Genomic DNA, 23,573 nt, shown 5'->3' on the forward strand with positions numbered 1-23,573 from the left:
TTGTCCCTGATAAATAAACACAATGTAATAAAAATAAAAAGTTCAAGCTCTTACAACTATACAACTACAACTACTAGCACTATATAAGCACTTTTTTCCTTTTTATCATACATTTCATGTGTGATGTGTATCTAACATTGCAATAAATTCCTTCCAAAGTTACCGTAAAACTTAAATTAAAAGCCCATTCCCTTTTAAAAGCCCAGTGTGGCTACACATTTTGACAAATAAAGGTCTGTCTCAATTAGACACCTGGTCTGGTTGCCAAGCAGTTCTTTTTAAAAGCTGTTTTAATAGAAGTTCTTAAGATATATAAAAGCAGATTGTTGGCTACTTCAAATTATGTGTCTATTTAGCTGTAAGTTATTCACATTCCTTTTGTCCATAAGAGTCCGCAGATCAAAAGAATCAAAAAGGTTTTTCAAAAAAATTAATCCAACTTGTGAGTATTGTTTTAACAGGATAAGGTGGTGTTGTGTTGGTATGTCAGGCGCATTAATTCTCGAGTGCCTTCTCTCCCTGTGATGCATTGTTTGTCGGAGCTAGATCATATATATACTGGTTTAAATAAACAATTCGATTGTATTTCCCATCTTTGCTGAGCAACAGTTTTATGTGAAAGGAATTACAGGCCTGTCCCAAATATAAAGATAATAGCCCGGGGTACTAATTGACGTTTTACAGTATACCCTGCCTGCAATGATTCAGTTTCCAACAGCTGCAGCTTCAGTTTTGACCAGCCATTCAAAACAAAAACAACTTGAAGTGTTTGTGAATGGGAAGCCAGTGAGGGATCAGGTTAGAGAAGCAGGCTTGTGACTGAAGCTTTAATCTCCTGTGAGGTACAGGTCTGACATCTGTAGAACTTTGACTCAGAGTGAGTGCTGACTGGGGAGGAAACGTTTTCTGATGGTGACTGTGCTGGACTAAATCAACTGACTAAGTTATTATTAATACCCACTGTGTATCATGGTGTTTTTCTCAACTGTTATAAACATTATTGTTTAGGAGACAAGGATTGCCTGGTCTCAAAGTGTACCTTCTTTTACCCTTTATCTCCTACTCCTCTCTTCCTTCTGTCTGTTCTGTGGTCACTGACTTGTTGCCTTCTTCGTCATTAAAAGAGAAATCATGGAAAAGTTTGTGGTCTGTCCTTCTAAACCAAGAGCTAAGAGCAGGTAGATTGATACTGTGGCAGCAAAAGCCAATCAACAAATACTATCAGTAATGACATATAGTTCTATCTTTATATTCAGTGTGGAAACAACATTCTGTTATAAGTTAGCTGGTGGCACTAATTTTGTTAAACTCAAGCACACAAAGATAATCACATCAGACCAGAGGATACTTTTGCTTAAATGACATGTCAGTTTTCTTTCATTTGATGATCTATTTCTGGTGTTTCTGTTATTTTGGTAGGCGCATGTTTCATTCCCACCAGAGACTGGTTGTTAAGTGTGTTGTTGTGTCATTCCTTGCGTGTCCATATCAGGAGGCTACATTGTCGGTTCTGCAGTTATGTAACAGGCACTCAGAGAATCGAAACAACGCTTTACTCTGAACTGACCAAATTGTGCGAAAGGATAAGTATAAAATAGAAGAATGAGAATGGCAGCTTGCATACAGCATACAGAAGCTTTCAAGAACAGTAAATGGTAGATGAATAGATTACAAGTAGATAACTACTTGTTCAGGTGATACTTGACCAGTGATATGCCCCACATCTTTAAGGTTTTTAAAATACCTTCACCTTTGTCATTCAGATAGTATGCTGGGGTACAGCACCAAATTTTGGGGCCTATGCATACACAGTCTCTATGGGCCCCCTGCCCCTCTTCTCTTGATCCATGTCTCCCTTACCTTTTGATTTTCTTTTGTTGGTCACAAAATCAGTTTCCTTTCTTTCCCTTTACTTACTTTACTTTTTTGGAACCCAGATTTTCTTTACTCAGGTATAAATATGACAGTGTGCTCCAGCAGCGTGAGCAATCAATCACTCAACAAATGCTAGTGCTGGGGTGGACTCAACCATTTTGCACCTTTAAGGGGTGAGAGGGGCCTCAAAGAGCTTCGACAGTTATTATTTATACAAAGTTCAGTCTTTCAACCAATTTGTTATCCAATTTTAATTGAGTTATGGCACCAATCACTTATAAATAAGAAAAATTGCAAACAAAACACACTTTTCATTCCAGGCTTTTCGAGGGCCCCCCTCCCACTGGGCCCTGGATCAGTCCCACTTGTCCCCCCATAATAACGCCCCTAAATATAATAGCTCGTGTTGTTTGTCCAACTAATCTATTTTCTTAAAAAATCTAATATCATTGGGTAAATGGTCTTCTGTTGGGCTAATATTTAATTCAGAGTATTGAAGACCACATTTAGTTTGCATCACTGGACATCTTTGATTCACAGGTAGAGCAGCTCAGATTATTATGGTATGGATTTGTCAGATAAGCATTCATCCTGTGAACCCTACTCCAGCATGGTATAACAAAAATAGGTTTCAAGATATATGCCAAATTCCTGCCCTACCTATGACATGTAACTTAAAAACAGTAACACCAGATGATGTCTGCCTCAGTTTAGATGGCAGGAGTGAAAATTAGTCATCCTCAGCATTTGTTGTGTTCTGGTTTTATAGTGATGAAGACAATTGGGGAACAATTAGATAGAAAATAGGATGCAGGCTCTACAGGGTGATTTTTTTCTTTGGAAACTATCATGTTTTTCTCGAATGAAGTACAGATTTTAAAGCACTCTAAGAGCTCAAATGACTTGGGAAAATAATGCATATAGCTGTGTACATGAAAAATAAAAAATCTGCCCGGGGAAACTCCCTGGCTCCACTTGGGTGTTTTTCTGCTAGTAAGACCCAAAAGCCAAAGTATTCAAACATACAGCTGTATTCAGAAGCAGAGTATCAATGGTATCTTTTTAACAAAACAAGAAGAAACTGAGGAGCAGCACAACTCAAAGAACAAAAAAGAACTGAGAAAGAGTGTGAGAGAGAGAGATAAGATGTGATGTAATTTGGTTTGCAGTGACACAGCAAATTCATTTAGATGAGACTAATCGTTTGTGTCCATGCTGCCTTTGCGAAAGGTCAGACTAAGAGTGGAGGAGATGACGATCATCCTGTCGGCATTCATACACACTTCAGCCCACACTTTCTCTCATTCATCTGAAATGAAGACGAGAGACTGTGTGAAACTCCGGCCCGCAATTATCTTATGCTAATGATAGCTGACATTTTCTCATAGCGTTGAAGGTCTGTGACGCCACACACACACACAGGACTACAAGCTGAATAAAAACAAACAAAAACAATAATGAACATAATGAATAACATTTGGTTGAACAGCCCCTCGGCCTGTTGTCTCACAATGCTGATGACCTATTCAAGGTGTATTACTTTCATTTAAAAGCCAGTGGTCAGCGATAATAATTAGTTGTCTTACAAAGTCCTCGTGTTGAGGAGATGTCTGAACCTATTAGCCTGTGTCTCGCTGCAGAAGTGTGCTTTGCTAATGTGAATGACAGCAGAGGAAAAAGGGAAATGCTGGGCTAAATGCTACATGGTGTGTGGGTGTGTGTGTGTGTGTGTGTGTGTGTGTGTGTGTGTTTGTGTGTTCATCTGCTACAAGTGCTCATCCCTTGGCAGTTTCACACAAATGCTGCGATGTGTGTGATGTGGTGCTGCGATACATACTGTAATTGTTTAAATCCAATTTATTAAATGAATCGATAGACTTTAATGAACAAGTAACCCCACACAGTCTCATTACACTGCTCTGAATGATGAACAGATTTATCAATTCGCATTATGCTGGTCTATTCCCAGAGTTCATCTTCTAATCTGATCTAATATAATCATATCTAACCCCTCTTCCCATATCACAACCCCACAACCCCACCACTCACCCACCCAGCCTCCATCCCTTCACTGAAAATCCTGAATGAATGAATGAATGAAGGAACATGCTGTGCTGCCCAGAGCGAAACTCTCCGTGCATGTTCTGAATTTCTGTTCACATTGAAGAAAACAGTAGCCAGATACAATCAGCAAACAAGTACACAAAGAGAACATGACAGCATAGAAAGTGTCCTGCTAATATGTGGCATACAAACACAGACAAACGCATACATATTAAATCAGCTGTTAGAATAAGTGAATTTTGTTTGGCATACAAATGTTGGCAAATGTCCCTGCTCTGATGTTGCCAAAAATGTAACATGAAATTCAGTTATGATTAATTATAACATGATTTTTAATTGAGGATGCTCCATGTCCTCATTATTAAAATGAATCCAAGTGCCAGCTGCCTCTGTATCAGCCATGGAAAAGACTACAACACCATCTGGTGGCAAATGTAGGAACAGGTTTAGGCATCTGAGGGTCATAACAATGCAAGATATGTACAAATTACAGTGGGGATCAAGAACTACACCCACAGTTTTCTTAAAAATGCGACTACTTCTGCTCATCAGGACTGAAGCAGTTCAGGAAATTCTAAGTAGCGTGATTTGGAGTGCCCTCTGTGTCTGTGATGTTCACCTCAGCTGGCCAGATGTGCCACTCAATCCTCCATGTGGTCAAAGTGAAATCACAATGATTGTTGACTCCAGACATTAGCGACTTAACTCTGCCTCCTATCCCAGCATGCAACCTCCCGCTGCACACCTGCTCCCTGCCAAAGACAGTACATATAGCTAAGTATTTTTGCTCTGTTGTTCACTGTGTGTTGACTCCCTCACACACGCACACACTACTTGTGTGGATCTGTCCGTCAACGCAGCGGCCCAGCCCAGCTCTCTTTACTGCCTGACTGACCCATTCATCTCCTGTGGGGGCCGTAATGAGCCGACCCTCCCCGTTTGGACCGACCTGACAGAGAGAGATTACTTTAAAGCCTGCATGGATTTTCTCCCTTGTCCCCTCCTCCGCATTGCTCTCCCCTGAAAGTGGTTAATTCAAAGTGCATTAATGAGGAGCGATGGATAACACACTCTTCTTTTAATTACCTTCCAACGGAGTTCTTCAGGGGAGGCCTGGTGACTCCCATCTGATGCCTGTTTGTTTGGTTTGCTTTTAAAGTCTTTTGTCTCATACATTATGTCGTCAGAGTAAATTATAACAAAGCATGTATGGCTCAGTCAGACATGCTGTATATTAAGGTCATAAATAACTGGACATACAAAATATACCTTCATAAAAATGGTCTTGTATGGTCTTGTTTCAACTGGGCAAGGTCACTCGAACCTTGATTCTGTTCATCACTGAGAATATATTGATACTGGAAAGATCCACTCCAACATCTTGGGCTATTCGTTGGTCTGGTAAAGCAACAAACACATTTACTAATCATGCAGTGGTGATTGATGGTGCATGCAGATCATGAGAATAATTCTACATAATAGTATAATTACAGAGTGCACTGTGGAATAATTGTTCCAGAGCAGCAGGGGACCTCTTATCTCAAGGAAACACAATCAGGCAGACTGATGCCATCACACACTGTAGTGGCCCAAAATGTAACTAAAGAGGCTGAGGGAGTGAAATCATTGTTTAAAAATTTAACTCCAATCTTGTTTGACTGATTGGTGAGAAAATAGTTGATCAAAAATCATCACATTATATCAGTATATCCAACCGGAGTCCGTCACCATGTGTTTGGTCCTAATAGCTCACTCATTACCAACTCACTCAAGCTGCATCCTAAAAGACAAAGTTAAAATTAATTATGACGGGATGCTATTGAACATCCTCTCTTGTAAAATGACTTGTTCTTTCAAACAAACAATTCATATCGTAGTGACATGTTTTTTGCAGAAGACACAAGTGAGAAATGATTTCAGTGAGAACAAACCTGCTTCAGTGTAGTGTAAAATCTGCTGGGTAAAAATGATTTAGGACCACTTCCACTGGCTTGCACAAAGTCTCAGGAGACTCCTATTAGTCTTGGGTGGTATCAAGGTATTACAGTATACCAGGGTATTTAGAAATCCCAAAGATATGATTTTCATTCCCGTCAAAAAATACAGATGCTCGTCTTTCTATTAAACGGATACAGAGATGCTGTGTTGAGGCGATGTAGTGCACAGCAGGTGCCACCAGAGGTCAGTCTCTACTGGTTGAAGATGCACCTGTAAGTGGTGGGGATAACGTTGCATGACTAGTAAAAAAGAAAAATACTCCTGACCCTGTTTAGGAGTATTGCCACATTTAACTTTATCTTGAGATGACCTCTTCCGTCTACAAAAGCAGTTTAATAGCTATATGATTTTATTCCACTCGTCATCTCAATTCAGCCTACTGATGCGTTAGCATTCTTTAACAAGTGTTATCGGTTCTTCCAGCTGCTTTTTCTATCTTTTAATTATTCGATGGGCCATAAGTATTTAAACCCAGCCAGACTTGTCTAAATAGGCTAATTGCATGTTAGAAATGCTACACGATGACACACGCTACAGTGACTTCTATCACTGGTAGCTCAGCTTTTACGTGTTTTTTTTTTTTAATTTGTTTGGTTTTTTAAATACTGTTTTACCCAGGTGACATGTCAGAAAGGTATGAAAAAATAGCTCCTACATGGCAGTCTGCGGCCTTTCACTTCATGTCTTAGAAATCATTCCTCCAGCTGCAGGCAGTGACCAATTACTGGGATAAAAACAGCGGACCATCAACTGCCTCTTTGCATCTGGAGGCTCCTGTCTGATGCTTTTATCCATGGCTTCCTGAAGCATGTGTTGGCCAACATGGACTCTGGTACCCAGTGCAAGAAAGGATGTGTGCACCTGTGCCAAAATAAGTGTCCACTGCCCTTTTCATTTGTTAGGCCTCTCAAGTCAGAGGCACTGCAGTAGACAAGGACAGGACTAATGCATTTTCAGCACTTACTTTTTTGAACCAAACTCTTCCTCTTTTTGTATAAATTATCTAAATCTTGGACAATTGCAGATATTCAGTTTGGTGGAGGCCTCTGTACTCCTAACTCAGGGGAGACAGAAGAATGAAGTAAAGATAATATTTAATACAGAGTATGAGTGTACAGATTAACAGATGATTTATGCTGATTTAACAGAAGTCTTTGGCGCTTGGACACCAGAGGGAGATATTTTGTGATCAAGGGACATCTAAACACCAGCAAGATGAATCCCCCCGTGGAGTCCAAACACTGGTGGTGGTGGTGGTGGCTGATGACTCTGAGGCTGCTGACTGCTGAGGCGGATGAAGCCGATGAATCCGTAAAGACTAGGTGGCGATGGGGAGGTGGAGGGAATGCAAGATGGCAGAGAAAGAACCATATTTATAATGAGGATCAGTAAGATGATAGGCTGACGAAGAAGGTGTCGCTGTGCTATTGTGAATCAGGTGATGACTCAATTGACCTACCAAGACAATGACACCTAGAGATAGTGAGCGAGCATGCCTGCAAGGGGTGAATGACAGGGTGAGAAAGAAACTTACAGCCTGAGCATGAAAAGTACTGTCTTCCTAACTGAACGTTCACCAGAGCTTCATATAAAAGAACCAGAAGCTACTTAGTTTAACTCAGTTCTGCCTGATCTGATCCGTTCAGTTTGTATATAAACTGTATATTGTCACCCAAAAAATAAAGTTCCCTGGCTGAAGTTCCCTCAAACTCTGAAACCTGTCTGCTCAGGGCAGGTGGGTGGGCCTCTGACACTCAGTAAATGTGTTCCTTCATCATTCCGCCTCCACTGTGGTCTGGCCAGTCTTATCCTGCCTAATAAACATTGATTAGTCCACATAATCAATGCACTCAATGACAATGATTCAGTGCACTGCATAAATGTATCGACTGCAATCAGCTATAAACAGCAGCCCTCTTTTTCATGCATTTTCTGCCTTTTATTAGCCATGTTCTGATGGAACAATAATTGTATGATTCTCTGTAGAGTTAAGAGACATATTTCATTAAGTGATGCCGAGATGAGATAAAAATCTATCGACCATCTGTCTAGATTTTTTTTTTAATTAAATAAATAATTGTATGAATGAATTAAAAAAAAGCACAGTAGTGTGACCCTTCACAGCCACCACAAGGTGGCAATGTTTAGCTGCTGTTGGCATCAAAGCACTGACAGCTCTTTGTTGCTTTTTTACTGTGAACGGTTGCACAAGAAATTATATTTTCTGTATCGTGAGTGAACTGAATAAAACATTAACCATGAGAAGAAATCTGACTTTTCCAGGCTTAAGATTCAGTTATGATCAGAGGGTTCAAATCAGGAAATGAAGTAGAAAAACTGTTGGATATTGTAACACAAAACTAGTTTAGCCACCTGCATTCAAGTTCAACATGTAAAAACACATCTAGCCTGTCAGTCTGGGTGAGGAAAAGTTTTTGGGGATTACCATAACACACCTATCTGCTCATGTACAACACCATCTAAGATCCAAAAGATGTATCATCTTTCACTAAACAGTTGAATTCAAGGAAGAGGTGCAGCAGGAAAACCCCAATGTGAAGCATGTAACTTTGCCGCTCCTGGTTCCTGTGGCCATGCATGACCAGGTCATGTAATGAATGTTGATAAAGTAGAAAAGCCCGTTTAATCAGGACGGATCACTGTGCAGAGGTGGAGAATGTCAGAGAGAGCAGGCACAGCTGCTTAGTGAGAAATCCAATATTGACTGTCGGGATAAATGTCCTGCATATTCTCTCATCTGTCCCAGGGGCCGTGGTATTATGCCTCTCACGTTAGCACTCCTAATTGGATTAAAAATGGCTTGTTATTGGGAGAAAAATGACTGAGAAAACTATCATGATTATTGCCTCTCAACAATGTTGGCTCCCAGAGCTGAAGAGCTGAAGTGATTGTCATGGTTTTGGAAAATGTCAGAATCAGGCAATGCAGTTTGTGTTGAAACACACAACTGCTTTGATTGATTGCGTTTTAAGATCAAACCAATGCAGTCACATTCAGAGCCTTATTCATTGTCTTAGTTTGAGGATATAACGCAAGAAACATCACATCAAAGTGGAGCATCTATGGCATTTACATGCAAAGTTTCATACTTTTCAAATGGTTATATAATCAGCTAAACGTGTAGTGTATGCATGCACACATAGCTGTGAATGCATGCGTAAACAGAAATGAAACAGACATATCCATCAGACGTCCACTGGGTTTTGGTTTGTATACCACCAGGAGCACCCATTAACAGAAAATAAATGCCTGACGCCATAAAGCTGACAGTGTCTCATTCATACTGACACTCTGGCTAAATTACACATAAAAGCACTGATAACATCATCATTAAATATTGATTTTAAGGGTGGTTGAAACGAAAACACATCCACACATATTCTGTAGATGAGGGGATTTGGATGGGAGTCAAATCAGATTTAGCAGAGTGGTTAAAAAAAAAGGCAGCTGCCATGGCTTCTCGTGGGAAAAAGATGGACAGGAGAGAAGCAGAAGAAGAAAAGGAGAGAGTAAGAAAGAGGGAGAGGAGGTGAAGAGCAGAGGGAGGTAAGGGGTTGGGGGGGTAGAAAGAGATTTAAGGCTGAGGCTCAGAGCAGATGTTAGTGTTGATGATGATGGATGCAGGTTGTTGAGATGCAGAGTTGTTATCATGAGAGGCACTCGCAGCCTCCTCACAGCACACTTTCCCCCCAGATGTCACTGTGTATCTGTGTGTGTGTGTGTGTGTGTGTGTGTGTGTGTGTTGCACAGCAGTGGAGAGGGAGATGCTGAAATGAGCATGCCACATGCCCAAATTAGGTTAACGCTAAATCTACTTCATCTATGTTGGTTTTTTATGAAGTTGTAGATTGAAAATTCTTTTAATGCAAGAAATTTCCTCTTCAGTCTGAACTTAGATCAACTACAAGCTATCAAAACAATGAACAGAAGCAATGAGACACGACAATGGAGAGTTTAGAGACTGATTGTGTCACAGATGATGCTAATGAACAGCTATCTTAACAATAACACTGTATGGCAGAGACATCGTAAAAAACAACTTCCTCTAAAGGCACAAATTGGATTAAGTTGAGGATTTTTCACCTTTATCTCATAGAGGAGACTGTTTTTTGCATCACACCTCGTATCACTGGGCTACCACGTACATCCCTGCAATAATCCAGATACACTAAAATCACACATTTGCCGCACACACACACACACACACACACACACACACACACACAGGCAGCAGGTGGTGTGTGTGTGTGTGTGAATGGGACATGTTGAGTGGTAACCTGCGCTACACTCTAACCAGATAAAAGGTGCAGGACAGAAACATGTTGGTAATTGATTGCTAATTAGTTCTTTTGTTGTCGTCCATTGTGTCCTGACAGAGCTTTGCCCCGGGCTGTCTATTCACCCGCAGACTCTGTGGCCTCACAGCAAGGAAATAAGCATAGCCAGTCCATAATGAGACACACTCATGTAACCCCGGCAGGCGACAGAAGCCGCTTCTGTTACTGAACTCTTGGATGTAAATAACAAAAGACTTGACAGTGTAAAGGGTGGATTTTTTTTACCCGTTCACTCCTCATGGGTTTTTTTTTTCAGACAGAGAGAAAATGTTAGGAAAATGGGTTGAGGAATATCATACTTTAGAAGATGTTCATCTTTTCTTACCCCTGACTCTAAAGTGCTGGTGACAGAAGCACTAGTTTTATCTCACTTTGATTACTGCTCAGCAGTCTGGTCGGGTGCAACCAAAAAAGATCGGTCTAAGCTCCAAATAGCCCAGATAAGGCTGCGAGGCTCACACTGCCCTGCTTGTTAGGTGTGAAGGCAGAATATAGAGAGAATGCATGCCAGTCTCTCACAGCTCAGAGCTGAGGATAAACTGGCATGCAATCTGATGAGTTTCTTTAGGAATATCTGTTTTAGTCAACAACCAAATTGTCTACAATAAATTATGTTAGAGACCAAGTAGGGCTGGACGATAGAGAACATGGGTGAATTATGAGACAATGGGCCTCTGGGCAAAGACATACAAAACATCTCCTTCAAGAAATAATACCCAACACATTCTCACTCTGACCTCGTCACATATTGCAATTTTGGTCATGGACTTTACACGTCCACATACAACATGCAAGGTACCCTGGGTGCGTTGGTTGTTGACGTTCTAGGACGGCGTGTCAAGTTTTGCCTGTTACATGAATTGTCTTCTTTCAAAATAAACTTCTGTTTTCACAGGATATTTAACGTTTACATACAGCCTCTTTCGAAATAAAAGCACTACGTCGGTACAAGACCTCAAATTGACGTGTTTTTTTCCCTTCAACAACAAACACACATGGTTGGGATTAAGCAACAAAAGCTTGTGGTTAGGTTTAGGAAAAAAGGACAGGGTTTGGCTTTAGAATCTTACAGGACGCGAATGCTGCTCTCTCAGGTGAAAGTCAGTGTTTGTTGGACCCATCCACCATCAATCCCATCCACCTCAGTCGGACTTTCGTCACCTAAACTCTTGTCCTTGTCCCGCTGCGTTTCCCCCTGATGCCGCTTGGCTACATTAAACTATGACAGCAACCGGCTGTGTATCATGCCAATGTTAAAGGATGCTTTTTCCGTTGGTTTCTGACGCTGCAGGTCACTGCCCAAGCAGCGGATTTCAACGACTTCAGAGTGAGACTGGGCTCTCTCAGGTGAAAGTCGTGGTTTGTTGGACCCATCCACCATCCTTCCCACCCACCTCAGTCGAACTTTCGCTACCTAACTTTTGTCCTTGTCCCGCTGTGTTTCCCCCTGATGTCATTTGGCTACATTAAACTATAACAGCAACCAGCCCTGTATCATGCCGAATTGAAAGGATGCCTTTTTTTTGTTGTCATTGCCCAAGTGTCGGATTTCGATGACTTCGGAGTGAGACTGGGCTCGCAAGACACACAGACCTGTTGGTGGTTTTGCCTCTTTTTTGTAGTGACTTTGTGTCTCTTTGAGGCCATTTTGAGTCTCTTCCTGATTGGTACATGTTAATATGAGTGACATTTTGCATGTGAAGGCTAGAGGAGCTTCCCTGACACACTGGGCCCGTTCAATAATCTATCCATGAAGGAGAAATCAAACATCACATTATATTTCACCAAATACCATGATATCAATATTGTGACAAAACTGTAAGATTGACTATTGGTACTTTAACATCGTATTTACATAATGAGATCTTTGATGAATGTAATCATCAGTAATGTGGATATAATGACTACGTGGGTAAAGGCAAATCACACAACAGGTAGAACAGTCCAAGAAAAGACAACACTTATTACGATTTCCAGAATCTAAGATGATATCTAGTTTCATATTACAGTATAAATATAATACATATATAATGCCCAGCCCTTAGACTAACATAGTCACACTATCAAGCAGCTTGCCGGTGTGCACTAATTAAATAAAAATCCAGAACAGATGAGGTATGAAAATCAGTAATGTACAGAACCATCATAATTTGGAACAAGTTATCAACGATAACCATTTTCAAGACTGTAAATTTAGATAAGCTTATTCCTTGTAATCAATTTAAATCCTGTTTGACTGACTTAGAGCAGTTTGAATGCCTGTGTTTTTCTGTGAATGGATATTTTTCCCTATGCTGATGTCTCTGTCCATACATATTGTAACCTTTACATTATTCTATTGTTTTATAACTTGCTGATGTATACTGTAACTTTAACTGTATACTGTAACACACAGCTGGTTCAATATCAGCAAAGTTTCCCTTTATATTCATTGTCTTGTGTGGCGATCAGCAGTGATGTGGTGGTTCACTTTTACACTGTGATCTGTAGCCTATAGTTCGGCTTTAGCTTCTAACTATCTTTGTCTTTTTAACCTGTTGTTGCTGCTGAGTCAGTTTGACATCCTGGATATATCCTTCAAACACAGACTGTAGACCCCTCTGTCTGCTTCTCTCTGGAATCACTGTTTCATTTTTCCAAAAATACGATCATATTTCTTCAGGTGGTGCAGTTAGTTACAGTGTGGGCTCCATGCTTACTCTGACAGCTTGTCAGACCATTGCAAAGGGGCGGGGCTTAGCGAAAGTCAGTTGTAGGCCCAGTTTAAAATGCAACTCAATTTTATACAGTATATGAATGCTCTGTTTTCTCCCTGTCTCTCTCTGTCAGCTAACAATTCCTTGGCCTAGTGTCTAGTGTGTAGGAATTAGTGGTATCCAGCAGTGGTACAACCAGCTGAGATCTCTCCTGTGTGACAAGCGTGTAGGAAAATATGGATGTGAAAACATGAATGGCCCTGCGTAGAACCGGTATATGGTTTGTCCACTCTGGGCTACTGTAGAACAACATGGCGGACTCGTTGGAAGAGGACCCGCTCCATATGTAGATATAAACGGCTCATTCTAAAGTAACGAAAACACAACAATTCTTAGTTTCAGGTGATTTTGCACTAATGAAAACAGAGTTATGAATATTATACTCAATTTCTGACCCTAACTCCTACACACTGGACCTTTAAAAACATATTAAAAATAATAACAATGTTAATTAGCTGAACTGAACAACTAAGACAGATTGCTGTTTGATGTGTTGTGACATGTTTTTCACTTGACTTTTACTTGTCTAGAACATATTCTTACTGAGTTTTGTGTTATGTTTTGTCGTATGTGTGGACCCCAGTAGCTACCACCTTAGTGGCAGCTAATGGGGATCCAAATAAAGACTAAAACCTGTATGCAAGTCTCCTTCCGTAACTCATGATGAGGTGATCCATTTACCCCTAAAACTGTCCAGCTGCAGTGTCCCCCCCCTTTCAGCTGCATCCTGCTTTACAGTATGTGGTGCAGCAGACTATGTGCCATTTACACTGTGCTGCTGCTATAGCCACATCTCTCTCCCTCTCTCATCAGTGCATGAGAAATTACCTAATGAGGAATGGGTCGCACATTTCCACAAACTCATTAACCCGCGAGCGAGTGAGACTAATTGCAGCGTTTGGGTAATGTGATTTCACATCTGTTACTGCAGCCCAGGACACAGTAGTCAGCACAGGGCTGGATCTGGTGGGCTGAGCCACACATAGAGCTAGATTTACCAGAACAACAACAACACACACACACACACAGTGAGGCTGACACTGCTGCAGCTTGAGCCTGGATGGGTGGAGCAGCAGTCAGTTTGGCTGTGGTTATAACATTTGATCAACTGTTGTCATGCGATATCTTGTAATTACATGCCTCTGCAGGGTAGGTGGGCCACCTGCATTCACTCTGAGAAGAATCAGACTTGCTGCCAGAGCTGGGATGAGTAGTGTGGAGGTAAATATACAGTATTGGACACATAAGCAATGACTTTGAGTTAGTGGCCATTGTGAAGCGGTCATTAAAATAGGGAAAAAAAATAACACTAATTAGTTTTTGTTTTCTCTGTTTCCCAAAAGACGTCCATTTATTTTGAAATCCAACGTCAGATTCAGAGGGTTGCCCAATAATTCCCCATAAATAAACAGGCTAAACATCCATTTACATCTCTGATTGACACTGACTGTGATGCTCAGTGAGTATAAACCATGGATAATGTGAGTATTTTCCCCCTATACATTCACTGTGACTTGACTGTATGCTTGGCAAAAAAAAAAAAAAAAGATTATTTCTTAATTAACTGCAGGTCTTGCTTCTGTGGTTTGCTGCAATTAGTCTAGACTGTACATTATCACAGTGTGGCCTGTTTATGGTATCAGTCTGTAAATGTAATCATAGTGCGATCCTGTGTTGTACTGCCACAGGGCACACTTGTAAGTAGCTTAAAAAATAATGTTGTTTTTATTGTATGTTGGAAAACTTCAGGCTATTTTATTCAAGCTAATTGCATATAATGGAAACATAGGGTTACACACAAACACACACACACTCAATATGAAAAGCACTGAGAGGAATAAATGATTTTTGCAGGGGTCTTGACTTTGGTTGGTATTTTCAATAATTCACTAAATTACTGCAAACAAATTTATGTTAATAGAAAAGGTGGGAACCAACTGTTTAATATGGGGAAAGTAATATACTTTTGTTAATTATGATTAATCCTTTGTTTAACCCCCCTGCATTGTTACAGAAACTCCAATTATAAGTTTACAGGCAGTGGGACTGCTTATGGTAATGCCATATCTCATCAATTACCATCCCGTGACCGTAAATTGGCCTCAGCGCTGACAACGAGATGAGGTTAACACGCTGATTAATTTGAGCTGCTGTGATTTCAGGCTCAAGTTGACACTTATAATCTTTGACACAGACAGTGAGGTCTGCTCACTTTCATAATGGAAAAATTTTATTTACTTCTCTGCGAGCTGCGCCAGAGTTTATAGACATTACATCTCACATCAGGATGATTTGAAATTAAAGTAACGCAAACAAGGTGAGAGTTTCTCTTATTGTACAACTGACGGGCAGGTAATGAGGAACTTTAAATAGGCTAAATGTCAAATGATCACAAGGTGTAAAAGAAATAAACTGCTTAATACTGATAATCTGTATTTTTACTTTTGTTATGACACGTGTGTAATGTAGGAAACACTTGGTCTAATAATAAATCAGAAATAATGAAAACATGTCATTTTAACAACTTCAGGATGACAATGTGTCAGTTTACATTCATACACGTCTCAGAGGATTGTGTTGTCCACTGCTTTAAAAACATATAACTGATATTTGTACTACATCCAGTATTATTGATGCTGTCATTTAGTTTCCAACACACTAATTATACCTTGGACGCAAGCAATTATCAGCTGTATGAAATTTCAAATTATTTTCTGCATTTTATTTCACTTTACCCTACAATTAACACCCAGCTCAACCTGTTTTAATATTTATTCATCTAGCTGATATGATGCATCGTGCTTGCTGGGTTTGTGCTCATCACTTTGTGCAAGACAGCTCACTCTATAAACAGCTGTATGTGTTGCATATGAAGAGTGAAGTGACTGAGAGCAGTTATTGATAATGTGTTGTAGGACCAAGGGTGGTGCACAATTTTGGTCACTTGGTGTGAGGGGTCAAGGATGGATTAACTAGGGCCGAAATGGGAGGGGAAAAGGGGCTCAAAAAGCCTGGAATGAAAAGTTTGGTTATGTTCGCAAATCTTTATTTCTCAATAATTTGTGCCGTAACTACATCTCTGACTCTTGAGGTCTCTGAGGCTCTTCTCACCCATCAAGGCATAAAATGGGTTAGTCCGCCCCTGTGCTAGGATTCATCTCTGAACGCCATAGAGCCGAGTGAGTGGCTGCTTACGCTGTTTCAGCACCTATGTACACTCTTGTTTTTCCCCCAAAAATGGAAATCAGGGCTCCAAAAAAGACAGAAAGGAAACTGACTGTAAAAAAAAACATAAATAAGTACAAAAGTTGCATGAGAGAGATATAGATCAAAAGCGGATGAGTGGGGGCCCCACAGAGATTGCTTATGCATTGGGCCCAGAATTTGGTGATACGCCCCTGCTTGGTGTAACTCTTGATTATTGGTGTAAATTTCTTAAAAAGAATATGAAGCCAGCATGTGGCCGGTCCATGTAAAAGTCTGTCGGCCTATCTGCACATAGAACTGTGTGAATAATAATGTGAAAGCTACACAGTGATTCTGCACTGGCCCATCTTTATATTAAACCACTTTGATTTCACCTTAGTAGCTGTTTGGCCTTTATACTGTGTGTACAATCAGCCATTTGGCAACTATCAAATAATACTGTTGCTTCCCTGTGACTCCTGATGTAATCAATACAGGAGTAACCTGCAGCTATCAGACTAAAGTGTGACCCAGATACAGGCTCTATCAATAGGGTTATGATGGGCTGAAATATAGTTACCATAAGATTCCCATTTTCATGCCTTTTTGTATTTCCATAATAACCCCAGTTGGGTTTTGTAACATGTTTAGTTTTGCTGCAACTAATCGATTATGTCATTTCTTTGCAGGGTAGGATCAGCCAACTTTAGCCTCCAGATAAAAGCTTAACAAAGGCTGATATACACTATAGACACACACAGGTCTGTGCCTCCTCCTATTTAGTTACAGTCCATCCAGTCTGCTCAGTGGGATGACCGTCATGGTTAGAGGCAATGACCGTCACATCACAGCTCTGACATCTTTACCGCTGCTGTCTGCCACACTGGGACCAGTCACCCCTCATAAACCCTTTAACCCTGTCACCTCAAACACCGGTCACTGAGCAACGACCACTAACAAGATCAGTTTGTGCAACAAAATTACATCTTAGGATATCTAAGCATGCCAGGCTGGTATAGATAAAGTAGAAAGCCCTTTAATATTTTTGATGGATAACCAAAATAAAATGCCAATAACCTACAAGGGCAGGTCAGCACTGAGGGTCACATATACTGTTTTTATAGTATATACAAGTGCCTATAGGAGTTTGTATAAAATGGTGGTTATGATATCTTGTTAACTTGGAGACATAAATCATTCTTGTTTTGACATTCTTGAAAATTACTTTTATTTGTTTGTTCATTTTAAATTGGTACAAACCCGTCAATGTGGTGCATTTCGATGTAAGATCAAACATTTAAGAAATGTGTCAAGTAATAGCACATACAATAAGTTAAAACATGTCACAAAAAAGACCAGCGGGTACATAGCAAGAATGTTTCATCTACACAAAACATCCTAAAACAGCGTAGGCCTACTGAAAGATCATTGTTCATTTTTTTTCCTCTTTAGGTTTATGCTCCCGTCTCACGCAGACGAGACCGAGGTCGCCTCACAAAAAGCACCTCTTCAATCTGAGTGGGCACCATTTTCTCCTTAAATTATCCAAGCGTTTAAATCCACATGCACAGTGCATGCCCGAGACCCAGTTCAATAGGCCCACCTACAGTATGGAGCGTGTGTGGTAGGCTGTTACCAAAAATTTATACCCAATCTTATAAATTACCGTTTGACATAACACAACTTCACCTGAACACAATAACATGTGTGCGTAAAGACACACTCAATGAAAACGTAAATACGACGATTGTTTGGCTCTCAATAATTAGGGCCTATAGTCTAGAGATCATTACAATAGATTTATTATCAATAGTTGATAAAATCCTTTTGAATTAACAAGATAAATAACCCCAAAACCCAAGATATTTTTTCTTCCATTTGTCCATCAGTGTTGTCCTTTTTTGTCATTATGTCTAGATGAAGTCACACACAGTCTCCATTTTCTCACATTTCAGGCCTGATTAGCTCGCTCGTTCTCACGTTTTGATCTAATAGCGGGAATAAAAACAGAAAAAGAGCCGCAGGGTGGGGCTGGGAGAGGGGGGTGAGGAGTAGAGGAGCGCGCTGGGGTGTTTTTTTGAAAAGTCACTAAGTGAAACTCATGGACACTGTGTGCTCCAGCGCTTTGCGCCGCAGTGACGCGATGCTTGTCCCTCTCCACATGTCACTGTCCGGTGAACTACACAGCTGCGGGGAGCCCGATACGTTCGTGGGGCCGGAGAGAGAGGCCGACATTCCCGGGAAATGCGACTGGTAGAGGTGGGACTGCAGACCGGAGCCGTTGGAGGAAAGGCCGTTGGAGAGACCCATGGAGTTTGGAGGCGGGCCTGGACCTAAGCTGCACTGTGACAGGGACTGTGGCATGCCCGGCTGGCGACCCAGGGCCGGCGGGAGCTGCAACTGCGACACCCCCGGCATCCCCGTGGCCCAGCGAGAGTCGTTGGCGTGGAAGGAGCACAGGCTGTTCTCCATGGCGGCCGCGGCAGAGAACTGTGGCAGGCCCGGTGTCGGGAGCAGCGTCCCCGGGGCGCGGAAAACATTGGTGGTCTTCTTCCTTTTCTTCCACTTTGCGCGTCTGTTCTGAAACCAGACCTGCAGGCAGAGAGAGAGACAGGACCGTGAGCCAACAGGACAGACCGAGGAACATACTGCAGCACTATTCGTTTGTATTACACTGTGATGAGGGCAGTAAGGTGGGTGTCATGGGAGAAAAGCGATATTTACGCACTATAATCTTACTAAAATCTTGCCAGACACATGACTTTAGGGCTCTAATTTGGACATTAGGGTCTTTAGAATATTATTACAACAAAACCACACATATTTAACTGTATTCCACAGCAGGGACAGCAGCATAGCGTGGAAAGTGGTTAGAGATTGCGTCCTTCTTCCCCTGGTGAAATCCAGTGTGTTTGAGCAACACTCTTTCTGAGGCCAGAATCTGACCTTATATCTGAACACTAAAATAAATTAACAAGACATAAATATAGACCCTCTGCATCAGAATATATTCGCCACCACCAGCCTAAAAGGCAGGACTTGGACGGAGTTATGTCCAATATCATGTAAACTGCATCAGTATATATGAAGGAGGCTGTTGTAAATACCAACCATCCGGCCTGTGTTTCCAAGACGCTATAGTTTGGACTGAACCAGTCAAAATGCCAGGGTTATGAATTTCACTGTAAATAAAACTCAATACAGGAGCCGCTTTGTCCCAAAACGCAGCCGTCACGGAGGGTTTATTGCGGCTGTTCCGCAGCAGTGGGCCGAACAATTTATCTTTCTAACATCTTATTTACAGGCAGATTAACTGAGTGTTGCCCTAAATATTGTGTGGACTCAAATACAAATGGCCCCGTATTACTGTACACAATCCACGTGCAAATAAAGCCTACCCATCCACACACGCGCGCAAGAACCACAAACACACCGACCTCAACGTACACAGCCAAAAACGCACGCGCGTCCCTGCTGGGCTTTATAAAGATTTCATCATCTTCGGGCGTGATTAATGCGCGCGCGAGGCCGTGAGTCGATGCCTCCGTATTAAAAGTGAAATCTCGCTCTCATTCCGCTCAGCCATCCGTGAAACGTCTCCAAACCCATTACACTCGGGGGGAAAGAAAATGCAATTTCTCATTCCATTAAAAAAGTACAATATATTCTTGAGTTCTATTAAGACGTCGCTGATGGAGCATTTTAAAGGCGAGGCTGTGGAGGCACGCGCGCGGGGCCAACACGCCCACTGAAGGCTGCACCTGCACGACCTGCACTAATGTTTACCAACAGCGAGCAGGAGCCGACCTGCACTGAGCGGTGAGGATCCTGCATCGCGCAGAATAAAGAATTGATTATTAAGGTGACTAATGATTGGACTGGTTTTATTGCTTTCACTGGGATCATTTGCATGAATTTCACATCACTGGTTAATAACCCGTTCACTGTTATAAATAAGACTGAAATTGGTTGATAATGTGTTTGGTTTGTTGGAGCCTGGTGTTCCTGCATGCTTGTTCGAAAAATAAGCAGCCAGTGTAAATTATTTAAAAGTGGTTCATATGTTCAAAACATAAATATAAAATAAAATGTCACCATAGTGAGCAAAACACAGTGACACACAATCTCACCCTGTAATTTTGTAAAAATGGGTCATTTCTTGTAAAGCAAATTCTTTAAGATGTAGCCTAGAATATATTGACCATTATTTCGGCTCTTTATTTGTTATAGTAAGAAATTATCAAAAATAACTATTATTAAAAAATTACCAAAGCCTCACTACCAGCCATGTTATCTTATATAATAGCTGCAGGATCCACAGAAGCAAAAATAAACATGAATTAAATTGGGCAAATGTAAAAATAAAAAGAACTTTCACACCTCTAATTTAAACATTTCCAGGTTCAGTCACCACAGGTGGCCTTACGCAATATTTTCTGAAATTTATAAAAGCCACCTGAATATTTTTTTGACTCCATGAGCACCGGGTTCCTGCTCCTGATCCTCACATGAGAAATGTTTCAGCACCTTGGACAGAGCCACGTGTATGTTATTAGATGGGCACGGCTTCTTAAAATTAAATATTGCTTACCATCAAGCTAAACTCAAATTAACTATGGGATTTTATAATATTATAATTCAATTAAAATTGGATTGAGTTGGCATATTTTGTAAAACAAGTGTTACGGGACTATGAGGACATTAATCTGTCTTCACACACACGGTGCTTTTTCATGCGAGTACACTGGAGCTAGATATATATATGAGCCTAAATAAGAAAATATTTCCAAGGGATTCTTTAATGTTTATAATAATCTGCACAATAGTACACTTTAGGTTTTGTTTTATTGTAACTTGGGCTGCACCTACCTATTAGCTTTGACATTTTAAGCATTTGCACGCAAAACTTACTAACACCTAATGGCCACAAATTTTCTGTGCGCAACAGGAGCAGAGATATATAAGTAGAAATACATTATGATACATAAAAAAAAATATTAGAAGTGGCCAAACTATCTTTTGCAAGCGCACAGTGAGAACACTTGTACTGATATCTCCTTCTGTGAGTTCAGCCTTTTGCTCACTGCCTTCAGGACTGAGTTAAAGGATGATCTTGGATTTATTTAGCGCTAAAAATCCCTCCAACATCAAACCTGGACCCAAAGCCACACCCTGCTATATCACGCCAGTGTTTGCATTCTGTAAAATCCACACTGCACAAGTGTTTACCTGAACTCTGGACTCAGTGAGGCCGATCCTCAGCGCCAGTTCCTCCCTCATGAAGATGTCAGGGTAGTGGGTTTTGGCGAAGCTGCGCTCCAGCTCGTTGAGCTGCGCCGGGGTGAAGCGCGTCCTGTGCCGCTTCTGTTTCTGGCTGGCGGACTGACCGGAGCTCTGCTGCGGCTGCTGCTGCTGCTGCTGCTTCTCCTGCTCCTTGCCGTTCACCGGCATGCCGGCGGAGTTGGATCCCACAGTGGCGATGTCTTCTCCCGGCAGAAGAGTGGTTCCCTCTACAGAGTCCGAACCAGGGGCCATGTCTCCCGGATGCCCCTGGTCTGGCACCCCACCACCCAGCCGGCACTTGAGAGCCTCTCGGTGTCCGAGTAACTCTGCAGCATCCTTCATCCCTGAGAGGATGAGGAAGGAGAGGGGCTTTTAGTGAATACATGGCACATCTCACAGCGCAGCATCTTTAAATGAGCATCACATGAAATATCTTTGCTTCTTCATGACAACAGGCGTAATTCAAAGAATACAACAAATAAACTCAGTGTAGCTCGGCTCGTAATTTTACACCGTAATTTTCGCTGTCAGATCATTCCTGATAAATTACTGCAAAGAACTGCTGCAAGCAACGATAAACCACTTAGCTGTTAACACAATTAACTACACAGTCTATCTATCACTTCACAAGGTTAAACAAGAAGTTGGAATCTTACACTGGAGTTTAGGGCCGGAGTTTAGTGATGATAACTCACCGAGCCGAGCATCCAGGAGGTCGGCGTGAGAGAGCATCGCGTACCGCTCCAGGGTGAAATGCGCTCCAAAAAAATCCCACAACTTTGGGCAATTTAAAAAGTATATATCGTCTAAATGAACGAAAATTCGGTTTGTGGTTAAAAAAGGAGGTCCCTTGCATTATAATGTCCTTTAGAGCGATGGGGAGGCGCTTATTAGTTGAAAGAACCCGTGAGCTTCCTCAAATAAGAGCCAATCAGAGCGGGAGCTTGGAAATGTCAGCGACGTGACTCCCCCCTCTTTTTTTCTTCTTCTTCTCCTTCTTCTTTTTACACACACATACGCACGCACGCACGCAGGCACGCGCGTACACAGAGCCAAACGCGCACGAAACCCTACAATTCAATTCAATCCTCTGCCATTCCGTCCTCTGATTTATTAGCTTTTCATGCTCAAATTATTCCACGTTAAACATCTTAATGTGTTTGTTTAATCTCATATAGCCTGTGCCATGACAGGACTCCTGTTTGTAGCGAGGTATACATGTAAAATACTGAAGGTGAGCTCGTGCAAAGGCTGGGTTTATTTCGTCAAAGGAGGTTGGAGCTTACGGGTTATCTGAGCCAGAAAATGCACTGCAATTAAGTAATTAGCCTTATCAAAATCTCAATTTTCAAATCATTGGACTGTGCCAATTAGTCTGTTTACAGACAATAACTCTTCTTCAGAGAGGGAGGATTATCAACAACAGAAAATCTATAAATTAAAACAAATTGCGAGTTAATTACTCTTTGTGTATTTATAAAAAGTATACATTTATTTTCTATTGGCTGGCACAAGAGATAGAGTGTATTCTGCTCAGATCACAGTCTGCACTTTGGTCATAAAAGAAATAAATGTAGTAGATGAGGAGCCTTATAACGCCAGGCCTCCTCCCTGCACCTCAGAGCCCCACTTCCCTCCCGTCCTTGGATCACAAACAAAACGAATATCGCTCCCATTCCCCCATGGCAGGTGATTTGTGGAGACAAATCGAGGAAATAAATAAATAAACGAGTACAGATGGATTTAAGCTCCGTTAGTGATCGGCCGCTTTAACTCCCATCGACTTTTCATCAGCGCGCGCGCAATTAAAGGTATTTAGGCCTGTTTGGTTCACACAAAATCAGACGTGGTAGACCCTAAACGATTGTGCCCCTTTAGCACTGGTCCATAAGTAGGTCTATTATACAATTAACAGGACAGCCATTGATCTGCGCTCCACTCTTACTCCTCCAGACAGTGCTGGTTAGAGAGGGCTTTTGGCAGATGTCAGGGTGAGCATGGTGAATAGACCACCGCCTGGGACTAAATAGGTTTCTTTGCAGCCGCACAAAGG

At 41.4% G+C, this 23,573-nt stretch overlaps 2 protein-coding genes across 3 annotated transcripts in view; both read right to left on the minus strand.

Annotated features, from left to right (window-relative positions):
• The window catches only part of LOC117252443 (corticotropin-releasing factor-binding protein-like), a 94,001-nt gene that overhangs the window by 9,543 nt on the left and 60,885 nt on the right, over nt 1–23,573 (minus strand). The gene's annotated exons all lie outside the window — the stretch shown is intronic.
• On the minus strand, nt 17,441–22,364 carry LOC117252442 (homeobox protein orthopedia B-like). 2 transcript variants are annotated; one of them, XM_033619332.2, is made up of 3 exons: nt 22,216–22,364; nt 21,467–21,864; nt 17,441–18,829 (listed from the first exon to the last, which is right to left on the minus strand). In XM_033619332.2, the coding sequence occupies exons 1-3, from the start codon at nt 22,250–22,252 to the stop codon at nt 18,326–18,328; spliced, it is 939 nt and encodes a 312-aa protein (XP_033475223.1). In that variant the 5' UTR covers nt 22,253–22,364; the 3' UTR covers nt 17,441–18,325. The 2 variants fall into 2 exon arrangements, with proteins under 2 accessions (XP_033475223.1, XP_033475221.1); XM_033619330.2 differs by having other exon boundaries at nt 22,177–22,364.

Source organism: Epinephelus lanceolatus, chromosome 9 (genome assembly GCF_041903045.1).
Source record: "Epinephelus lanceolatus isolate andai-2023 chromosome 9, ASM4190304v1, whole genome shotgun sequence".
NCBI classification, from domain to species: domain Eukaryota; kingdom Metazoa; phylum Chordata; class Actinopteri; order Perciformes; family Serranidae; genus Epinephelus; species Epinephelus lanceolatus.